Source organism: Numenius arquata, chromosome 8 (assembly GCF_964106895.1).
Source record: "Numenius arquata chromosome 8, bNumArq3.hap1.1, whole genome shotgun sequence".
In the NCBI taxonomy this organism is placed as follows: domain Eukaryota; kingdom Metazoa; phylum Chordata; class Aves; order Charadriiformes; family Scolopacidae; genus Numenius; species Numenius arquata.
The window spans coordinates 17,635,085-17,658,720 of record NC_133583.1 but is presented as its reverse complement, the minus strand read 5'-3'; the positions used below and the strand labels follow the sequence as shown (position 1 = coordinate 17,658,720).

At 40.1% G+C, this 23,636-nt stretch overlaps 1 protein-coding gene across 1 annotated transcript in view; it reads left to right on the top strand.

Moving 5' to 3' along the window:
- The window catches only part of SFMBT1 (Scm like with four mbt domains 1), a 32,740-nt gene extending 9,104 nt beyond the window's left edge, over positions 1-23,636 (top strand). The window contains exons 3-20 of the mRNA XM_074151856.1: positions 2,763-3,003; positions 3,453-3,541; positions 4,525-4,771; positions 5,812-5,909; positions 7,004-7,105; positions 7,840-7,990; positions 9,847-9,929; positions 11,379-11,508; positions 12,280-12,393; positions 13,827-13,869; positions 15,128-15,192; positions 16,621-16,760; positions 18,629-18,738; positions 20,426-20,601; positions 21,367-21,545; positions 21,731-21,976; positions 22,469-22,597; positions 23,496-23,636. Of these exons, the coding sequence (XP_074007957.1) occupies positions 2,763-3,003; positions 3,453-3,541; positions 4,525-4,771; positions 5,812-5,909; positions 7,004-7,105; positions 7,840-7,990; positions 9,847-9,929; positions 11,379-11,508; positions 12,280-12,393; positions 13,827-13,869; positions 15,128-15,192; positions 16,621-16,760; positions 18,629-18,738; positions 20,426-20,601; positions 21,367-21,545; positions 21,731-21,976; positions 22,469-22,597; positions 23,496-23,636 (2,484 nt within the window). The remainder of the gene's footprint in view (positions 1-2,762; positions 3,004-3,452; positions 3,542-4,524; positions 4,772-5,811; positions 5,910-7,003; positions 7,106-7,839; positions 7,991-9,846; positions 9,930-11,378; positions 11,509-12,279; positions 12,394-13,826; positions 13,870-15,127; positions 15,193-16,620; positions 16,761-18,628; positions 18,739-20,425; positions 20,602-21,366; positions 21,546-21,730; positions 21,977-22,468; positions 22,598-23,495) is intronic.

Genomic DNA, 23,636 nt, shown 5'->3' with positions numbered 1-23,636 from the left:
GAGGAGAACCTCAGTGCCTCCCAGTGGATAGTGACAGCCTGCCTATGGGATGAAGCCCTCAAAAAATGTTCATGTCATTCCAGGGTACATCAGGTGAGAAATATTAAGTGGAGAGTGTACAGGCACTAATGTCTCTGTGCTAGTGACTGGTGGTCCCTCCAGCTAGAATCCGTGTGGTGCTAGTTGCTTGATTTGAAGAATGGTATATTTTTATAGTCTACCATCAGGAGAGCTAAAAAACTTGAAAAAAACAGAATGTAAAAACCTAAGGTGAAGAATACTATTGGCACAAGAGTAAGTGGGCATGTATAAATAAATTAATTAATTAGTATAAAAAAATTTTAGATGGAAGCTTAAGGTTTTTGTTTGGTTCTTTTTAAATATTGGAGTAGCAGGACTGTGACCAGCCTCCTATTATGAGTGGTGGGTGAGAAATACCTAACCCACGTTGTAGGAGAGTACACAGACAAGTTAAGAAAATGTAATCCATGATTATGCAGCCTGTGTTAGCAAAGAACTAACTGATGGGAGGGAGGAGGGTTTTTTATTTGTATGCTTATATTAATTCTGAAAGTTTTGTTCTTACTATGAGCAAGACACACTGGAAAATGTAAGCTACTTCCTCAAATTAAGTGTTTTCTAATGTTTAATTTGTTTGCATTTTAAAAGTTAAACATTATTGAGATCAAAGTGACTGTTTTGTCTACAGTCTAGCAGGAAAAAGGGCTTACCAAAACCTGGAGTTGCACTGGATGTCAATGTTGTCATCCCCCCCCTAAGTCTAAATACACTTTTTCTAGAATTGCTGAATTCTCTTTTTCAATTCCTTTCTACAACTTACCTATGTGTGTAAATGTAGATTAAAAATAAGATAGCATGCAGCATCTTCTAAACACGTGTATTTGCGGTGTGTTCTTACACGCTCCTAATGCTTTTTGTTTGTCCTTTATCGTTACCTCCTCCTGAGCCGATTGGCATCCCCAGGTCTGACCTGCGACATGGCCCAAGGCCAGGGGACAGTGCTCGACAGGAAGGAGGGTCCTGGGCTCGGAGCTTCCTCAGCAGCGCTGTCACCAGCCGCTCGGGGCCATCTCCGCAGGGAGCTGCTATGCTCGGACCCACTGCTCCAAAGAAAATACTCTTGGAGCCTCCCCAGCCCCTCCTGCTAGCTGGGCCGCTCAGGCAGCCAGCCCAAAGAGACAAAGTTTTGTGCTTTAAGCCACTTCGAGGTGTCGTCTTGCCCAGCTGCCAGGAGAGGGTGCTAACTTCTTGGTCTCTGCTGGATCCATCGGGGAACATAAATGACAAATGCACCTGACTTCAGGGAAAGCTCCATCTGTTGCTGTTGGTTTCATTGAACGCAGCTCTCTCCGCCGTGAGGCTTTGCTGAAGGTTCAGGTATAGAGAGGTGCACAGATTTCCCAATTCCTCAGACTTTGTGTCGAGCTCATGGCTTTTCTCTCAGGAATCGGCATATAAAGTCTTTAGTAATATCTCTTCAGCAAGACAACTATCTTTTTGAATAAATGACCTCTGTAATACCCCTTCAAAACGCCTGCAGGTATTGGGTCCTGCTGATTTTGTTTTAAGAAGAGGTTTCTCTAAGTGAAGGATATTAATCTAAAGGATGTGAACGGTTAACAGAGGCATATGCTTTCTTTCTGATGTGGTTCTCCTGGGTTTATTTTTAGCAAACCAGTATGTGCTGGCTGATGAGACTATAATAGCTATGGCAGTTACCAAACCGTCAGCGCAGAACTGGTAATAAATAACCCAGAAAATATCTACTGCATCTGCATCATACTGAAAGCCTTTCTTGCAGTTGATTCAAAGAGGAAATGGAACTTGGGACCACTTAAGAAAGAAAACACCAGTTACATTCAGCTGAGAACAGGGAATCGACATGTTAGATTTTTAATTAAGGCTGAGGCCATGGAGTTAAGCGTAGCTGAGAAACATACTGTAGTGAGAGAAGAAGAGAGTTGTCCTGCTCTTTTAGGAATGTTTGAGCTGGGGGAAGTTAGGGATGCGAGAAACTTAATGTTTTTCGATCTCTGTTTGAGTTCACAGTTGAGTATTTGGTCACTGTGCAGTCAGTGTTGTGCACCTGTACGCACCGCACGCACACGTACACACAGAACACACGTGCTCTTTGGCGCTTTATTGTTGTCAGAAAGACCACGTACTGTTTGTGTTCTGTGCAATTTAGGTAACAATGCTACATACAGAATTATCAGGGTTCTTGCGTAGAGACATTAAAAATCCGTATTGTGCAATTTGTGCAGCTTCATGCCTTCTTAAACAAGCAGGGTGGAAGAGATGGTGGTATTGTTATCTAAAGCATGTGTATGTACTTTAAAGAGGCTCTTTGTCCAAAGAAGTTGAAAGATATAGTTTAACACAAAAAGTCAAAGTTATGTTGCTGAGTTTGACCTTTAGTTTTGCCTGGCTTGGCAGCCCAGCGGTGAGTTGGAAGGCTTTTTAGTGATGGGTGAGGTATTGTCCAGGGCAGGAAGATGAATTGCGAGATACTGATTTAAGGTTGAAAGGATACTCTGAAATATAAAGGAGATTTCCTTAATGATGATTCTGTATACATGCCAATTTGGGTCTCATAATGTGATGAAGTTGTTCCTCTGAAGAAACTGGATAGCATTTGGCTTGAGGTTTTTTGTTAATGAGCATATATAAATGATTCCCCCTTTGTTGTTCGGTGAAGTTTCTGGGAGGTGCTTAAATGTGATGATCTTCTTCCTCTTCAGGTGGATACAAGTTTGCAGAATGGTTTTGCCCCTGGTATGAAGCTAGAAGTTGCTGTCAAGTCTGACCAAAACACCTACTGGGTGGCCACCATCATTACTACCTGTGGGCAGCTGCTCCTGTTGCGCTACGATGGTTATGGGGAAGACCGCAAGGCTGACTTTTGGTGCGATATCATGACGGCGGATTTACACCCCATCGGCTGGTGTGAGCAGAACCAGAAGATTCTCAAAGTGCCTGAAGGTATTGGCTCCATATTGCAGAAGTGGGGAGTACATACAAAAGTGTTCTTTTGTCTTTGTAAGCCTGGCAGGTAATCTTCTTAATTGCTGTTACGCACAGGTGGGGTTGCTGTGATGACAAGTTGAGGTTGTCTGCCATGTTTTTCTGAAATCCCATGACTTAAAAGTAGGAGATTCCTCTTTCACAAGAGAGGAGTTAGCTTAATTTCAGAACTGGACTTATTTTTACAGAGGCTTGTGGTTATCTTAATCATCAAGCACCAAATTCTGTTGCTTTGTTGTTTCCTTGAAAGATTTTGTTGGCTTTTTTCTTCTTTTAAGGTGTTACTGGTGAATGTGTGGCAGATTGTTGTGAATGAGGCAGCTTGAGAGTATGGTAATGTCTTCTTGTCTGAATTATTTTTAACTGGCAGGAGGAATCACAGTCTGTCTTCTTCACTTTTCACTTAGGTATCAAGGACAAGATACCCGACCAGGAGGAATTCCTTCAGCGGGTGCTGAAAGGAGCATGCAGTGCTCCTGCTAACCTGCTGGAGGGGGTAAGTGCCACAATGTGCTGCCTCTTGGCTTTTGTCTCAATTTTCCCCTTTGTCATTAAGGGAACCCCTATTCAGAGTGTCAGTTCATTGCCTTTTTTTAAGTCTAGGGAGCATTGTAGTATGCTGCCGACCTTAAAGTTCAGCTCTCTACTGTTTCCTATTTACAGTATTTAATTTTGATCATCTTATCCTGAAACACATCTGTCACTACAAATTTAGGTCATTCATTAATCCTATCAAAAGAAGGACCTTTTTCAAACACCCTTAGGTTTCAGTCTTCCTCTTATTCTGCTCCTCCTTCATACAGCTCAAAGGAAATAACCCTTGATTTATCTAGGTTTCGTGTCGACCCCTTTCTCAGATGACTCCTTTCACTTATTTCTTTTTTTTTTTATTAATAGATATTTTTTAATCTTTAATTAATAGATATTATTTTAATTAATAATAAACTTTAATTAATAGATATTATTTAATCTTAATAGAGATTATTTAATCTTTGCTAGTGAAGAACCAAATTTTTATCTCCTTCTCTACACTTAAGACAGTATTTGCACCTCATATCAGTGTCTGGCTGTAAAGTACAAAATATATATATTTTTTTAAATATCATTGATGTCTTCTTTACAATAGACATTTTTATCTTTGTATATTCTGTCTAGTCATCTTTGTATGCTAGATGACTCAGTTTTAGAAAGAGATTATTCATGTTTCCTTCAAACCTTGAATATGTAAGTGATAATGCTTCTGAAAGTGATGATGAAGACTTAATTGAAACGTGTGTCTATCTACAGGCAGTGCAGAAGCTCTGATGCAAGCGCCAGCGATTCTAAACATTGTCATTTCTGTCTTGTGTTAGTAAGGGACCTGTATTTCTTTTCTTCTGTATTCATACTTTATTTATGCAAAAAGAATGTGTATAAAGAAGTGGAAGTATGGGATTTGTTGTGTTCTGTTGCACAGAATAATTTGTGTACTTTTTGTAGCTTCACAGAGGGAAAAATCCATTGGATCTCATTGCACCAGGCTCCCGACTAGAACTGCAAAACATCCGGGATTCCCTGGAAGCTTGGATAGTCAACGTGGTAGACAATGTTGGTGGGAGACTTAAATTGCGATACGAAGGGCTGGATGATTCTGACGAATTTGACCAGTGGCTATTCTACTTGGACCCTTTCCTTCATCAAGTGGGGTGGGCAGCTCAGCATGGATATAGCCTGCAACCACCTCTAGGTACTTCAAAACATACATCTTTTAAATGGTGATCAGAGGCTAGAGAATACCTCTGCTGTTTTGGTGCTCTAAATCTGCTTTCTGGATGCATATGGTGGTAACATAATCAGTGTGTGATCTGACAAATACCGTACCTAATAATATATAAGTGAAAACACCAGTAAATAGTCCTACAAGACTTTTCACCCACTCATTCAAAAGCTGCTAAATGGTTTTGCCTGTCAAAACTTTCCATCTGTTTCCATCTGGAAAGGGAGGAATTGAGGAAGGGATTGCCTTCACGGTTATTTTTGGTAGGTTTGTATTCCTGGGGGGAAAAGTCATCTGGTTTTGAAGTACTGCTCGACAGGAGCTTTTGCAGTTGTGACTCCAAGGGCTCATTAAGGCAGTGTCTTAAAGAGTTATTTTGTAGATATAAAAATGGCCTTAAGAATAGGTGCCCAGGGAACGAGTGCGTGGAAGTGGAGACAGAAGGTGGGCGTTTTAAAAATACTAGTTAGCTACTGGATTTGTTTCCTTTTTATGCCTACATAAGAGCTTTGATATACTCACAGGCATCCTTTGTGCGTGATGGCATTGCTACAAATAGTTCCTCTTCTATCAGAGAGGTGTGTGGTCTGCAATCACAAATGCTAAAAAAGTAACTTACACAGCTGGGACAGAATTGTGGAACGTTTCTTGAACTTTCTGCTTGCTTAAGTGTAAAACAAGGTAGCATTATCCAGCTGGGGATTTGTGTTCTGGTCATTTTTCTCCAGAAGTTTTCCTTGGTGTTGATGTGAACCCCGTTTTCTGAGAAAAACTGGACTGGGCAGCATATGGGTGATACAGTGTTGATTGACTTCAGTCCCTTTTTGTAATACATCCAAATGTCAAAGAAAACTAAGTTTTTAAGAAGGGAGATATTTGGACAGACTTTGAACAGATAGGAATTGGGCAGTTGGAGGGGCACAAACCAAACGTTTGGCTTTATTGCTACGTGTTCTGAAGGAAAAGAAGAAGATGACTACATTTACTGTTTTCCTTTCTTTTTACTCAAGCCATTAGGTCCTTGAAGAGTGAAGCAGATTGGCAAGAGATCCTAAAGAAGGTGAAAAAGGAGGAAGAAGAGTCATCAGTTCCTACAGATCTCTTTAAGGTAAAGACACAACATGTAGTTTAAAGCTGTGGGTAATATCATAAAATGCTGTATTCCTGAGAAGTGATTTGGGGATGACAGTCATGGTTACTCAAAATTCTTTCCCTGTTAAGTTTTTTTTGTTAGGTTTTTTTTCTTTCTCCCTCTAGGTTCAAAAGTATGAATAATAAAAAATAATCATACTATTATACAATTCTTGTTAAGTTAGACAAAGCACTGAGTGCAAGTATGTGAGCCATTAGTTGTCATACTGGGAAAAATCCTGGGTTCTAATTCTTTGTAACGGCACCTCCAGTTGATCACCAGCTGGTCTTGTGGATTACTGTCCTTCTAGGGGAGTGCAGGGTTACTACAGTCTCTCTAATTCTGTGAGTACATTGAAAAGTTTAAAATGTGTAACATCTAATTTGTAACCTGATAAAGTTACACGTGGTATATGAGGTGTCTCTTACATTCTGAGTGTTAGCAAATGTTCTAATGAGTCTGAATTTAAACATATATATGAATTGAAATTTAAAAAAAATAGTCTTCACACGTTTTGATAAGTAGGAATGTAAATTTAGTCCTTCAAGTTCTTAGTTTGTTTTTGTTTGGAGCTTTGTTTGAACCCATAAGCAGAATAGAAGAGGAGGTGCTGTTGCTCTTGAACATGTTGGGTCCTATACAGAGCAGGATATATATAATTGTAGAGCAGGAACCCTGTTTTACAGGTTTTTGTTAGGCTAAAAATGGAGACTTTTAAAGTTGTCTTTTAGTGTAGCTCTTGATGAATGCTAAAGATCAGAGGGAAAACCCCCCATATTTATTGACTTACCAGACCACCCTGTATTGTGAAGTCTTGCTTCTGTGTGGAGAACATCAGAAGAGGAAATCTTGAGGACTCAATTTCCTAAAACTCATAGAAAACTGTTGGTCTCAGAGGGCATAGTTGGCCTTTTCTCTTCATTATAGAGAGGTTGCTGGTACTCCGACGGGTTGATTTCTAAGAATGAACTAATAAAAACTCAAATTTATCCTCTTCAGTTGAATTATGTAAAGTATGTCTTTTGTTGATGGAGAAAGGCAGATAAACACTCTGATAATTCATTTTTCAGGATAAACCTGTGATTGGAGTGCATTCTTTCTCTGAAGGCATGAAGTTAGAAGCTGTGGACCCAATGGCTCCTTTTGTAATCTCTCCTGCTACAGTTCTCAAGGTACCAGGGTTCTTTAACTTGTCCTGCTAAGATTCAGTTCTGTTGCTGCTTCTGTTCTTAAATGCTCAGGAAAGTCTCATCAACTGGTTATTTTAAAATGTTGAACTAGTTTTCAAATGAAGTGTTTTGTTTGTCTCCCTTAGGAGACAGGTTGCCATGAAAAAAAACCTTAACTGCTGATGGTGAAGACATTGGATTTGAAAGGAGGGAACAATGTTCCATAAAGATACAAGCTCAAAAGATCAAATGGCTAAAATTGAAAATTAGATATAATCCCTCATAACCTGAGTATCCAGTTGGAGATAGATTTTGGGGGGGTTGTTTTTGCAAAAGTTAATGTCGTTACTGTGTACAGGCTCTGACATTTAGGTGGCCTGATCTTCAAACAATGGCCCAAACATGGCTTTAAAAGCTGAAATGACAACTCCCCAACATAATCAGGTTTTGAGCAACTTCTGTCTTCCTGTGTTAGTGAGCAGGTGAATGGTTCTAAAGAGACCTACTTTGATGTAGTGAAACAAAATGTTGCTGTGCAAATAAAACGAGGCCATATTTTAAAATCTTTTTTTTTTTTAAATCTTTTCTGGGAAATACTGCTTTTTCTTTAGGACAGATAGTCTCAATATAACCATTGTGCAGTGTTGCTGTTTAATAAAGTTATCAGAATGGGGGAGAGGGAGCAGTCAGAATCTGCTACTTACAAGATGACGTGGTTCTGTTTTGGCTAAATACAGGTATACAATGAAAAATATTTCATGATAGAGATTGACGACTTGAGACCAGAGCGTACAACCAGCCAGTCTTACATTTGTCACGTCAACAGTGCTGGTATTTTCCCTGTGCAGTGGAGTCTGAAGAACGGTTTGCATCTCAGTCCCCCACCAGGTATGTTTGTGCAAGCTTGTCATGCTCGCTCCTCTTGGAAGGAAATAGATTGCCAATCCCCAGAGTGCCGTGTTCAGGACAACACTTTTGCAAAAGAATTACAAAAGTAGCACAAATTACAAAAGAATTGCAAAAGTAGCACAAGCAAAGAACAAGAAAGATCGAATTCTGAGAAACAGGAGCTTTAAGTTAGTGAAACTGAAGTTTCCTGGGTACGTGCCCGGATTTGAGAAGATGACAGTGGCTGGGGATGCTGGTCATGCATAAAATCCTCAACACTTGAACGAATGGAGTATGCGTTCCAGGGCTGAAGGCAATGTTGATTTCAGCATTAATTAACATGATATCAGAAGCCCATAGTCTTTGCATTGGATTTTTGCTTCTGGTCAAAATGGAAGGTTGTTATCCAACGTCTTATAATATTTTTAGAATATCTTATCACTAGAAGTTAATGAAGTATTTTCTTTCTAAGGACCTAGCAGGCAAGGTAGCACATTGCTGAAACATTGCTTCAGGACATAAGGGAATTGGGGAGTCATCCTCAGCTACTGAAATATTTATGTGTTTTCTCAAAATGGAAATGTCAGTGGTATTGTAAAACCAGGGACTGAGTACTCTTACTCACCGCCACAGATTTTGGAATATTTTGTTTTAGCTGCTCGTGACATCAGAGGAGCAAAGAGTATAGGATGTTTGTCTCTTGCCGTTCCTTGGGTAAGGTACAAAAAGTGGCTTTGCTTGACCCAGCATTACCTAGAATTTTGCGTGTGAAAGATGAAGTCTTGCTTTCTAGGTATGTGACTGGAGTTGACAAAGATTCTAAGCTTCTCCTCTTGTAGGCCCCTCAGAAATGGTGGGTATTCTGGATTGTCTCAGGAGTCCTACTGGCAGTGAGAAAAATGAGAGAAATAAATAGGTCCTTCTGTGGTTCGGCCCTCTCTGGGGAGTAGTTGAACTTCATGTTTTTAGATTGTTGTGTTAATACTATATTCTTAGACTAGGTTTTACATTTTTTTTTGATTTCTTAAACTTTTGTCACATGCGTCCCGTGGAGGGGCGTGCCTCCAGGGTACTACTGGAATAACTGTGCAGTTGTCTCCTTGCTGATATACTGCCAGCCTCAAACTGTCACAGCAGCCAACTGCTGCACCCAGTTCCCTTCAGTTAGTTGCTGTTTATTAGGTCACAGGGAAGTGAAGTATTTCCTCCTCCAAGAACAATTTAATTTGTCTTTTTCTTGGAGAGATGCTCTACCTCCTGATGGGCTCCATGTTAAGACTCTTCCCTTCAAACACGTGTGCAGATTTACAGCTTTTAGCAAATTGATGAGCCTCTTAGGACAACAAACTGCTCTCTTTAATGACTTGGTATTTAACATGTCTTTGAGAGAGTAATATATTGGTATTGAGCACATTTTGGGTGCTGTATTTAAAAAAAAAAAAACCACATTTCAGAGCTGATGTGACATTAATGAAGTAATCTTGCAGAAACTTTGGCAGGATTTCATCTATACCCTGTGAAAAGGGTGAAAACACTTCCCTGTGTTTCGATTGCCGCTCCTGTCAGCTTAGCTGCTGTCCTTTATTCATACTTCGGGTTGCTCTGTGTGAAGTCACTTCTAGTTTGATGCCATTTCAAGTCAAGTGCCCAAAAGCCCCTCTGCAATGAAAACGAAGAGGGTATCTCAAATGCTATGGGGCTGACCTCAGATGGTTCTGTGAAGCCCTAGGCAGGTGACAAACTTGAGCAACCCAAACAGATTTCGGTGATCTGTACTTCATGGCAGCATGAAATTACTCTTTTTTTGTGTGTGTGTGTGTGCTGTTAACTAACCCCTTTGCTTTTTCTTCACCCAGGTTATCCCGGGCAGGACTTCGATTGGGCAGACTACCTCAAACAATGTGGTGCTGAGGCAGCTCCCCAGAGCTGCTTCCCTTCGGTAAGCTTCTCTTGCAGAAAAATGTCTCTCCTGTTACGTGAATGACGCTCTTGATTCCAGGGAGAGGAACCTTTTGCATGTTTTTGACTTAAATTACCTGGGATAACTGAGGAAACGGAAGAGTTAAGAAAGTGCAAATGTATGTGAACAGTAGTAGGTGCATGCTGGCTTCCTAGATAAGGAAGTGGTGGACCAAATGCTTCAGTTGTGATAAAGCAGATCGAAAAGAAATGAATGTTTTGTAAAATTGAGATATGTAAGAGTCCATGAAATAGTCATAAAACACGATCAATCCATGGCAGTCCTGTAATTGTGGAAACAGGGCCTTTTAATAGACCTTGTTTTCATTTACTTAGTGTACTCTTTCAATCTTCCTTCCTTTCAGCTTGAAAAATTCATTCCATTGGATTAATCAATACCAAGTCATCTTAAATTAGTACCAAATAATCATTTTGCATTAATCAGTGCCTGAAGTACTTGCTAGATTTTGGGCTTTTGTTGATTCAGTGACAGTATTGCTGTCTCCCAAAGCAGAATACCTTGTCAAGCAGAAAAGGTTACTATTAACACCTGCCTTCCAATTCCATTTACTATACTTGGGCTATTGCAGTGCTTAGGGGAAGAAATTAAAATGAATAATTACCATTTTTTGAAGAGGGTGTTGCTGGCTATGAATTCTTCTTGCCCTTGTTCTGTCTTGTAAGCTGCCGCGTCTTAGAACAGGTCATTGAATTTATTATTCCTTTTCTGAGAAGAGTTGATCACTGTAGGCTAGTTCCAGAATTTGTAATGTATTGATTCTGAAATTGTGTTTCAGAGTGGCTCTGGGAGGAAGACTCCTCTGTCTGGCTGTTACTTCTTATCTTTAATTCAGGCGCTTCAGAGCTGGATAAATATGTATTCTTACGTTTTAGGAATTTTTCAATAAATGGGGACTAAGTTGGTGAATAAAGTAAAACCCTACTTATCCAAAAAATGTAAAATGAAAAGAAAGCTTCCTTTGCTGTCTGCCAGAACTCATTTGGATGAGGCAGAAATGTTACTTGCATATATAAAATGGATTTCCAAGCTAACATAATAGAATAGCGAGCCTGGTCAGACTGTTTGTCAGACTTATCACTTAGGTAGCAAGCAGCAGAGAATTCCTGGTTGCTTAGAGTGCACTCAATCCTTTCAGTGAGTCTCAGCATCCTTATTTTTGAGTACAAACATGTTTTTTTCTAGGTGTATCTGTAGAGCCTTTTTTTTGTAACTAAAGTTCTTTGTAGTTCATAATATATCTTACTTGTATTCAATGTGTTAATTATCTGAAATCTTCTCTGATTGCCTGAGTATCTTTCTATGTTACTCAAACAGTGAGGCTTTTGTGTTGCTCCCATTCATGGCTATTCATATCATATACTGGATGTATAGATGGCATTTTACTGAATTGTTGTGTCTTTTTCCTAGTTAACTTCTTCTGACCATGGATTTAAAGAGAATATGAAACTTGAGGCTGTGAACCCAGTTGATCCTGAAGAAGTTTGCATTGCTACAGTCACCAAGTTGAAAGATTCCTACCTCTGGCTTCAGCTGGAAGGTAAGCCTGATGGGGGAGAGGAGAGTAGCACTTGCATTGATTCTTCTGTACTACCATCATCAAACCTGAAGAGTATCTGGAGCAAACTCAGTGCCTGCTGAATAAGGGCAGCAAATCACCATTTCCTCAATGAAAACACGACAAAACCCCATTTGCATTGTCTGTGTCCCAGTTAGCCTTGGCTGACAGTGCTTATTTAAGCCAGGCAAAAATGGCACTTGTGCGTTGCAGTGTGTCAGTGCTGGGCTGGTGCCCTGTGCCGAGTGGCTTTTAGAAAGCAAGGACCTTGTAATGATTTTACAAATGAGTGACTTGCATTCTGAGCAAGCTTTGACCAGGCCTAGGAAGACAACTTTTAATAGAGGTTCTTCATTAAGATAGAATAGGCCTATGTCAGCTCTTCTCCATTATAATCCCATTTCTTGATTGGAAGTTCATCAGCATGGAGTTGGGAGTTGGACTAGATGATCTTTATGGTCCCTTCCAACTCTAAAAAAAAAATTCAGTGAAAATTCAGTGAAATGGACTTGCTATGCACTGTGCTTCTCTGCTAAAACGTGGATGGCAAACTCCCATCTCCAGCCTTTAGGAGGAAGCAAATGAGGAGAGAATCTGGTCAATAAAAGGGAATGAATTAATAATTGATAGTGTATTCCAGATATGCCATAAGTAAAAGCAGCTTCACTGGCAAACATAGAGCAAGCATTAACCAGATGCGATTTTTTTTATTTTTATGAGTTGTTTCAATTTTTGCTTCTCTAAACTGAACAGGCTCCAAGAAGCCCGTCCCTGACTGTATAGTGAGCGTGGAATCTATGAATATATTTCCGGTGGGTTGGTGTGAGACGAACGGATACCAGCTCAGACCACCTCGCAAAGCAATAGGTACCAGTTCTGTTCTGTTTGTGGTGGTTAGCTGGGTCGATAGAGATGGCAAGACCTTCAAGAGCAGGCTACTGCAGAATTATTGCTGGCATCACTGAATTCGGAAGCATTCACCATGTACAGAGAATTCATGCCTTGTACAACTGTTCCCCTGGCTGTTAGGTCCAGGTAGAATCCATACAGCTCCAAACCAGGCAGTGGTGGCTTGAGACCCTTGCGTGCTGTACGAGCACGTGGAAACTATCCATTAGTCACAATGGAGAAATCATACCTGTGTGTATGCACACCCCCCAGTGCTGTGCATACACTTTAGTCTGAGCTGTTCTTGCCATGTGTCTGACCCCGATACTGATTTTACACTTGCACTTGTGCAAGCAAAATTAATGCCCTAACAAAACAGTGTGGAGTGTGTATACATTTTGGAGTTGAAATAAAGGGGACTGGCTTTCTAAATGAGCCAGATAGTTATGATCCATTAATGACAAAATGTTGAAAAGTTAATCCTAACCGTTTTAACTACACTAGTAAGTAGCTTAAGATAGCATCTTCTCTCAACTGGTTAGTGAGCTCTGTTTATTAAAGTTTAATGGGTGCTGGGGAAACTGAAGAATTTTCTGAATGTTTATTAAGTAAGATAATAAAATTGTAAGATTGGAATGAGCTGTCAGTTACTGGAAGTCAAAGCAGGAGAAACTTACCTGAGTCATGTCTGCACTGCCAAGGACAGAGAAGGGAGTAGGAGAACCTAGATAGAGAAAAGATGCTTTAAAAAAAATAATCCAGAAGTTTGTTGGGGACAAAGCCTGAAATTGTGAAGGAGGCACATGTTGCGCTACCTTGTTTAGTATTACCTGTTTGTGAAAGCCAGAATTAGCAAGTGCATGTTTCACCTAGTTGGCTTTCTTAGTTGCAACAGTGTTTTCCTCCGTAGCAATTGTCTTAAGCCGTAGTATGTTTCTAACCAGCTAATTTCATTCCATGTCATGGTTAAACAGCATTGTTTAACCCACTGTGCTGGGAAAGTGGCGAGTTAGGCCTCTGAAGCTAACCTTTGGTTAGGATTCAGCACCTTTGGGTGCTGAAAAGGAAAGCACATCATTCCTTTTTGGCTGGTATTACAGGTAGTTTAGGGACTGTGATGCAAACAAAGATGTACAAAAGGTGAGATTTCCTAGAAGCCTGGGGATGCGCATGCCCGATTTAATGCACTTTCAGTGAAAATTGAAGTAAACCTTTTGGGTTACGTCAAATTACACGGGCCAGCGTGTCTCTAGTGCAGATGGGTCAGCTGTCTTAACGTTGTGGTGACTTTGAACATAGGGTCTCTTTGGCACAGAACTTAGAGGAAGTGAGTCTAGTAAATATATTACTAGATGTTTCATCTGTTTGTCTCCTCTACTTTGCTGTTTATATTTTCTTCTTCTTCCTTTCAGTAAACAAGCAGAAAAAAATTGCAGTAGTTCAACCAGAGAAACAGTAAGTAACAAGTTTTTTGCTTGGATTTTTTGTTGAGGTTTGGGAGGTTTTTTTCTTTTGCTGATTGGTAAATCATGTCTCGAGGGAGATTTAGCTTTACAGAAGTGCAGTACTGAGGGTTGAGAGATTCCACAATCCATTTATCTTAATGCTGGTAGTTCCTGTTGATGTTGAAAAAGACCTCTTGCCCTGCTCTAGTAGGAGATAGAAAGCATGGAATTTGTTTTTTAAGACTGCTAGTGCAGCTCAGCTGAATTATTGAATAGGTCAAGTCACTGAAGTTCTGGGGTTGAAAGGGTTGCTTTTTCATTTTTAAAAGATTGCATTATCTGCGAATATTGGAGCACATTTAAGAAAAATTAGCCTGATCTTAAGACTGTGTTTGTAAGTTTGTGCTTGAGCCCTTTTTTTAATGGTGATTAATAGGGAAAATTACTGGATTCCCTTTCGGATGTATTCCCTTCTCAAATAATACAGTTTCTGTTATGTAAATGTGCTTAGAAAATGCAGCTGTCTTAACATGTAGCTGTGATTTTGCACAGCTGATCAGAAAATTTGGCTTTAGTGTGAGTCATTTAGTAGATTAACTTCTAATAGTTCCTTCCCAGATTAAATTTGGCCCAGTCTAGCCAAAAAGGAGAGTTCTACTAATATCTATAATTCATCTATAAATTCTCTGTCATGCAGGTGAAACTCCTTCATGTGAGCCTGCTCAAAAAAGCTCAGTAGAATGCCTGACAGTTGGTTTTATTGACTCTTAAGCTTTACAAACACCAGATCTGTCAGTAGTCCTGCCAATGTTTTCATTGCTCCTAAAACACTGAGCAGGCTTCCATGTTTTGTAATTGGAATTCTTACTGGAGGACTTGAGTCATTTTGGTTGTATTTTGTTTAAGACCCATCTTTTTCAAAATGCCTAAGGTAAGACTGTACTCTGCCTTGTGCCATGAAATGTGAAATGAACTTAAAAGGAGGCAGAAAATGTGAACTATTGTCAGTAGCTTTGTGTGGTGTGTCCATCAGCGTGGTAGCCCGTTCCTCCAAGCAAGGAAGGATTGGTGCTGGCTGCCGGAGTACAGTAGTCCTTTCCAAATTGATAGTTGTTGCATGTTATTATTGTGAAATGGGAAGTATAAAAAGCAGATTAATAAGGCTAGACCTGGAGGAAAAAAACAATTTAATGGTTGGGTTTTAGTAACTGAGAGGTGACTGTCCTCACCATCTGTCCCGTTCCCCAATCTTCTTCTTTTCATTTCAGAATTTTGTCTTCAAGGACAGTTCATGATGGACTAAAGAACCAGGAGCTGAACTCTTCTGACTCAGGTATTGATCAGAGAGGGCAGGCTGACAAAGACAAAACCCTGTAACAGTTCAGCTGCCTCATTCTTCAGCTGCTCAACACTCTTCTGTTAGGAGAGGGGAGAGGAGGGAAGGGTTTGAAGATTTTCATCCCTTGATGATTTGTTGAACTTCAAAAAGGAATGAAACAAACAAAACCATGCAGTTACTTGTGTCCTGCAATTGATATGTGCATTAAACCTGAAAATTAAATTTTAACACCAGAACTTCCCCCCACCAGAGGATATGTGGAGCCAAATGTGTGCTGCGACCTACACAGATGATTTTTTCATTGTCACCTGTTATGCTCAATAATGTTGGGAGAAACATAACAGGCGCGCTGCATCTGTGCTCTCGAGTTGTTAGATTCTAGCTTTGGGAAGCAGGTTTGTCTGTTTTTTATGATAACTTCATCATTATGATAAACAAAAGCAATTCAAACAGTAAACTGCTTTGTGTGCCAGATGGCAAAATCTAATAATTTTCTAAACTGTTGCAAGAATGAATATGATGAATAAGTACATCTGCTGGTGAAACAGTTGTACAGATCTATCTGGCAACAAAACGCTGCTTCTGCTGTTTTCTGTACAGTGAAATGCACATCTGAAGCTGCACCAAATACAAGCTTTATAGATATGATTTGTGCTTGCTTAGCATTTTAATTGGCTTTTAATAGATTTATAATGTAAGTTTGACTTCATTTATTTATCTGCCAGTTATCAACTACTGAATTTAAGATCTTTAAGTGATGGTGTCACTCAATCAAGAAAAGCTACAACGCTGCTAGGATAAAAGAATTTTGTATTTATACATAAGTATCTTGCAATACATATTATACATAACTTTAATTTTGAGCAGCGTTGAACCGTTTAATAAGTTTAGAAGACGTGATGTCACTTCATCAAAGGTCACTTCATCAGTTGCTGCTTCTTTTGTTTGCTGATTGAGGGAAAAGAGTCTAAAGATGCAAAGCAATGTGGAGAATAACTTTGCCAGCTTCTCTGGTGGCAGAAGTTTGGAGGAGAGATAATTACTTGACTAGAAAATTTATCCATAATTGCTGTGTAGGAAGTGCTTCTGCTACCAAAAAGTTGGGATTGTCATCTTCCCTGTTCTCACAGGTGTGATACCATGAAGCACCAGACCAGCCAGGAAGAAATGTTTCTTTTCTGATAAATGACCAACTTCGTTTCCTGTACTTTGACAATTTGCGAGCATGCCTGTGAAGTTTGAGAAATATTTTGGCAACGTTGAATAACTAGTGCTATCATTGCAAATGTGATACTGAAACCACCCCAAATTCGTGTCATTCAAGACTTTTCCCCCTCCTTTTTTACAGCAGGCAAATACTATGCATTCTTTGTTGGGGAGGTTGGAGCATGTGATTTAAATCTTTGCTTTCTCATTTCTCAGTGGTAATTAATGGAAAGTACTGCTGCCCAAAGATCTACTTCAATCACCGCTGCTTCTCAGGGCCTTACCTAAACAAAGGCAGGATTGCAGAGCTTCCTCAGTCGGTGGGACCTGGCAACTGTGTCCTTGTTCTGAAAGAGGTGAGGTGATCATACGTAGCGGACCTGCATATAGCACTGTATCATAAACACTGGAGTGTCTCTCTAATTACAGAGTAGTAGTTAATAGATTGAAGCTGATAATGAGTAAAGAGTGTTTTTTGTATAAAGTATAAATCATGGTTTCTTTTATGAATGACTGGAACCTCTCGTTTATCTGAGCTACAGTCAGCCTTCTACTGCTAAACTTTATTTTAGGTTAAAACAGAGTAGCTTGTAATTACCACAGTCAAAGGAGTTAGTATCTTTTTATAGCTGTAATAAATGCTTCAATTTTAATTAACAGAACTTAGCTTCAGATAATCCCAAAACTCCTTTATAGTTTGCACTGTTGATGTTAAAATGGAGGAAATACAGATTTTATTAGTAGAGATGGCAAACTATTTTTGGTAATTAGAAAATCAAAAGAATTCTCTGTTTGATAAGTTGGATATGATTTGCAAACATCAGATGAAATTGTGGTTTTGCCTTCTATCATAACTGAGGGAGGGGAAGAGGGAGGAAGAGGCCGTTCTTTAATGTCAAAGAGCCTTTTCTCCAGAAAGTGTTTCACAGCAAATTTACAGATACATTAATGCAATAGTTATTTTTCCAAAATTTCCAAAAACATCATGGAGTGGTTATTATCTAGCCTGAGAGGCTGAAAGTTTCCCAAGGCATAACTATGTGTGCACACTTCAGCTCTCATGAAACTTTAAATGCAGGAATTGGCTCAACGTCTCTGGAATTTTTACCTTCCCTACCATGTATCGTAACTGGGAGAGACCTTAAGGAAGGCTTTCTGGCAGACGTGCTGTGAAATTAGAGTCCAGTGGACAAGAGTCAAGCTGATTATTGAAAAAGTTCCATTTTTGCACTCAGAAGAGTACCCTGTCCTTTCTGCAAGTTTCAGTGCTCTCATGTAAGCACTCCAGGAGAACAAGTGTGAAATTCTGTGGCAGCTTCATTTAACGTTGGAGGTTTAACCTGCTCTGCTGCCTGAAAGCATAAAGTATGCACAATCCCTGCTGACGTAGAGACGCTGAATGTTGCTAAAAGTTCAGCCAATATGCTTGGTTGTACTCATTGCCATTATGCCTCTTGCTCAGTGTGTGAATCCTAGAGGAAGTTTGGTACTTGCGTTATATTTAATACTCTTCTTTTGACCTCTAGACCTCTAGACTGCTGCGTTAATAAGACTGAAGCTGCAAGTTTGTTATGTCAAGGTCCTGATGCACCCAATTTGGGAATAAATTGGAATAAATATATACTGAAAATAAGAAATACAATTTGAATGCACGTTTTATACTATCGCCCACTAACTTCAGGCTATTCACAACTTGAGTTACTTTACAGCACCAGAGAAATTCTCATTTTTTTATTGTATAGGTCTTACGGTTCATGAAAGCAAAACAGAGGAGAGCTTAAGATTCTACACAATGATTTTGTAGCAAGTAGTGGGTTGGCAGGCAGCAAAATCCTGCAGCTTTTTTTGGCACACCTTCACATGTCAAACAATCTCTAAGATAATCACTCAGATTTACCCAAGGTTATGCAAGTTTTGTGGTATTCAGCCCCGGGGTTTAATTTAGTGACGTGTAATTCAAGGGCAGTGACTTGGAAATTGCGAGCTACGCTCCTGACTCTGCAGACAAATTCTGAAGGTTTGGCAAGGCCCAGAGTGTCGGCTGCTCTCAGTTTTCATTTTGGCAGTATCTAGAGATATCCGTCATCCTGCTGTGAATGAGTGCTTTGATGCTAGATAATTTGGATGAATAAAAGTAATTTCCTATTCTACCCTGGCACTTTAAAACAGAGTTATTGTACAAATAAGTTGAACATATTTTCTCTTCTTCCCTCCTTCACTGTAGGTTCTCACTTTATTGATCAATGCAGCTTACAAACCTAGCCGTGTCCTGCGAGAGCTGCAGCTGGATGAAGAGGCTGCATGGCCTGGGCATGGAGAGACCCTGAAAGCCAAGTAAGTTCTTGCCCTGTTCCCTGCTTAGCTGATCCCAGTAGCAAAGTTCTGTGCAGTCTGTGCTTTAGCTTCTCATATTTTCGAGAAGGAAAAATTGCTTATAGCGTATGAAGATGCTGATGGCCATTAAGCTGATTTTAGTACTCCTTAATATGCCAGGTGTGTTCTGCTACTGACATGTAAGCAGCCAGTGGTGAAGTAAGAGTGGTGTGGCACTGGTACAACATAGCATATACACTGGTAGACCTGCAGGTGAGGTTTAAGATAATTTAATTCACCTGGAGATAATTGTCAGTATTTTAAAGCAGAAGCACATACTGCTTGGGAAGCTTTTCAGACTTCCATGGCACTTCCACACAAATTTCTCAGTGGACAAAGATTCCTCTGAAATTAAGTCATAGCAGTGCTGTGAAATGGCCTGGTGTGGAAGTCGTTCTATAACAGCCCACCCTAAAACACTCCCTAGTTTTCCTGCTGAGCTTTTTGGGTTGGAGCTTCTTTGCAAGATTGTTTTGGGGCTAGGAAAAAATCAGTGATCCTATTTACACATAATTGAGAAATCCAGGTATTCCTTTGTAGTCTAATGATGGTCTTGTGATTAGGTCACTGTGTTTGTGCACTAGAGATTAGGTTTTCCCGATGTGCCATAGCACACCTTCCTATGTAGTTTTGAACATGTCAGTAATTCTTTTGTGGGATCAGCTTCATGTGTAAAAAGACACCTTTCCATGTACTGAAGGATTGCTCTGGATTTGGTCAATAGGAAGGTCATATGAAAGGTTAATGTAAATAGAAGATGTAGCTGAAGAATAGAGGAAAAAAAGACATTTGTTTGGTTTCACTGAAGTTGCTGTGTGCTTTCTTTTGTCCCAGTAGTGACACCAGGGATACCTGGACTATGATGATACAGCTCTTTTTTTCAGTGCATTAACTAGATACTTGCAGGCCTGAGACATCCCTAATAGATATGAGCACATGCCAGTAGCTGTGCTGGGAGAACAAAGCAGAAATGATGAATGACTCTGGCAGTTATTTCACAGTGCGGCTCTGTCAGTGGCGTGGCAAGGCTGCTGAATAGAAAGAAATCTTTTTTTTTTTAATTTAAATCAAACAGGAGCAATATGTGGAGTCATGGCAAGTGACTGTCCTGACGCATTGTTCAGCTGTTAGGTGAAAGCTGATTGGAAATGTGGCAGTAGTTCATTTGTTTGCCATAGTATGTGCATAGAATGGCTCACTAGAACCATTAGGTGTCTGCTGTTACCTTTATTAGTGGAATTGGTGCACTACGTCTTGGTTTTAGGGCCCAGCCGTCTACATCACACTGGACACTTCTGCAGTACCAGAAAAACAAAGAAAGAACAAAGCGTTTGTGAACAAAGGAAACAAAACATCTAAGCTCTGGGACAGTCCTCTCAGATGGTGTTTTACAGTTGCTGGCAGGGCAGTGCTGCTGTGGTTGGTACCGCAGGCATCTCTCTGGTGCTGGCTTTGTTTCTTTGCTTAAGGATCCATCCTATGAGACAGGACTACCTGCTTCCAGGACTTGTCAGTCCATAGAGTTCCTCATTGCTCAGGTTTTCCTTGAGTTTGATCTCCAAGCAATATTCTCGTACACCTTTTAATGAAGTACTTTTATGTTGGTAATTAGAGGATTACTGAATTATGATGGTATTTTCAATGCTAGGTACAAAGGCAAGAGCTACCGTGCGACTGTGGAAGTTGTGAGGACAGCAGACCGGGTGGCAGATTTCTGTAGGAAAACGTGCATCAAGCTGGAATGTTGTCCAAACCTCTTCGGCCCGCAGATGGTACTGGATAAGTGTTCAGAGAACTGCTCTGTCCTGACAAAGACTAAATACAGTGAGTAGGCTGCTGATCTCAAACTGAGGTGGGACTTGGGGTGTTATACTTAGATTTTCTGCTGGCTTTGGCTTCAGAAGGAATCCAAAATCCACTGCTTTGCTTACACAAGGAGCAGCTCGAGCACTACATAGAGGCCTACGAAATATCCATGTGTCAGTGTGTAGAGGAGAGAAAATGAATTCTATATTAAGTGATAGAACCATGGCTTAACTTTTTGGTTTGTGCTTAAAGCTTTATCTTCTCAAGACAACTTTTGGGACAAGAACTGACTCTAATATTGTAATTTAAATGGCATTGTAATTCTTTTACCACTTTGTTGTGGAATAAAATAAAACACCTTCAAGCTCTTTTATTAGCTTTTAGGTTTTTTTATCTTTCTAGGGGTTTTGTTAACTAACTTTAACTATTTGACACTGTGAGAACACACAGTGCATTGAGGCCAAAACAAAAACTACAAAACATTGCAAAAAGTGCCATTAAATTGGACTAGGTCTGTGGCTGATAAAAATCTGATCATTTGGGGCTTCTCAGAGACAGAGAAAGTAAATTTTCATAGGGCAAATAAAATTGATCAGTAACTCTTCTTTCTTAAACCAAGTTGAAGAGGAAAATATAGACATACACATTTTGAAGTATTGCAGAATTGGGATTTCTATTGGGAAATAACCTTCTGCTGATTTTCCAGTCCTGATGATGGACGGACATAACTAGTGACATTGAAGGTGCATTTCAACATGGTGCTCCTTTCTTCTGTCCTGGTAGCACACTATTATGGAAAGCGGAAAAACAAGCGGATAGGCAGGCCTCCGGGTGGCCACAGTAACCTGGAAGTAGCCATGAAGAAACCAAATAAAAGACGGAAGAGACGAAAACATTTTTTTGTTCATAAGAAAAAACGTTCTTCTACTTCAGTGGATAACACTCCAGCTGGATCTCCCCAGGTATGACACTGCCAGCAACTTCAATGGGTAGGGTATGTCATCTTCAACCGGCTACATTTGAAATAACAAACTCTTAGTTCCTTGTAACCTCTGGTTAAAGCTGACAAATGGGTGGTATTTGTAGCTTTTGTCCTAAACTTCTCATTTTTTTAATTTCATGGCTTTTTTTTTCCGTGCCTCTTCAGGGGAGTGGAGGAGAAGAGGAGGATGACCAGGACGAGGTAGATGAAGAATCTCTGACTGAGGATAGTACCTCAGAGCACCAAGATGAATTGCTTGAAGAATCAGAGGTATCAGAGAAGAAATCACTGTCGTCCTCTCCTACACAGAGTGAACTGTCTCATTCCCTGGCTCAGGACCGAGACAAGCGGAAAAGGAAACTCAGGACCTTTTCCTTTTCTGATGATGAAAATAAACCTCCTTCGCCAAAGGTAACTTTGGATGTAGATTTGTGTTCTGGCTTGCTTACTGTTGGGCAGGCACGAATATCTTGGGAATATTAACCATCATACATGTGTTCTCATACTCTGTTACCCCTTAAAGGGCATTGTGAATACACTACAGAATAATTAAAAATCATGATTTTTATTACAGTCGTAATAAAAGACTAAACAGAAAGCTGTAGACAGAATGGTGAACTTCCCATTTCCCAGCTGTTAGCACTCCTTGGTTCAACCTGAGCAGTGATGCGGTGTTGACCAATCCTGGTTTTAGATCCCTGCTTACTGGCTGTGTTACAGCCTCCACCCTCAGCACAGGGCTGTTCTGCACATCTCTGCTAACGAACAAACCTCTACAATTTGAGCTCTCATTAGAGCTTTATTTGGCAGCTGAATGTTTGGGGGGGGGGAGTAGAGGGGAGCATCGGTCCATTGCACATGTAATATTTTGGGTATTCTTTTTGTGCTGGGTGGCTTTTCTAGGACTTGAAGGTGGAAGTTGCTGAAAAGCTGCAGCTGGACAGCAACCCTCTGGAATGGAGCGTGGCTGATGTTGTACGATTCCTCAAATCCACTGACTGTGCACCACTGGCGAGAATTTTCCTTGATCAGGTATAGTTTCCTGTCTGTTAAAATGTTGAATCTGGTACTTTGCTTCTTATCCTCTAATGAATCACAAAAAGAAGCTAGTTTAAATTTTATAGTAGAGTTTTGAAGTGACAAATGTGTGACAACCTTTGCATGCACAACAACAGTTTGGGAGAGGAGGATTCAAGAAATGGCCAGAATTTTTCAGGTTTCTTAGTACTCGGTGGAGGATGTTTTGGTCTGTGGGGCGTCCAAATCCCAAAACTATAGGGAATGCCTGCAACCAAGCAGCATGAAGGCAGGAGTCTGTTTTCTAGGAGATACAGTTTTGCCGCTTGTGTTGACTTTTCCAAATGATAAATATTTTCCACTGTGCAGACTAACTACAGGCATCACAGTGCTGTACAGCTGCACTGTAAGTGAACATTTTTTTGCTAAAGTATGACAACTAGAGCACAAACATGAGTCAAGTTAACATTGTTCTTGCATCTTGGTTAAAATTTGCCATAAAATCATCACCTATCAAAACTAGCACTGGAACCTGGTGATGAGTATGGTTTATGATAGATGTTCCAGAAGATGTACTTTTCCTTGTGGAACCTCTGTTTCTCTAGAAAGATGCAAAGGTTAGATAAAGAGACTTTCTGCATTAAATTGTCTTGGTTTCTCTTACTAGGTTTATTTTTCAAAAATAACATCTCATGAGGTTCTGTCCCTTAGCCGGTGAATTTGAGCTGCCATTTTAAGAAAGAAGTTAACTTGTTGTGAGAAAGCGAGATACTTCTTTTGAGCTGCCTGGAGTAGCATGAAAGAAACATCTGATTCAGAAACGGTCATGAATCTGAGATGACAGCAAGTCAAAGCTGAAGGAGCAGGGAAAATAAAAATGCAAAGTGACTAATGAGGTTTTATCTTCTGACAGGAAATCGATGGCCAGGCACTGCTGCTGCTGACCCTGCCCACCGTTCAGGAGTGTATGGACTTGAAGCTTGGGCCAGCTATTAAACTTTGCCATCACATTGAGAGGGTCAAACTTGCCTTTTACCAGCAGTTCGCTAACTGA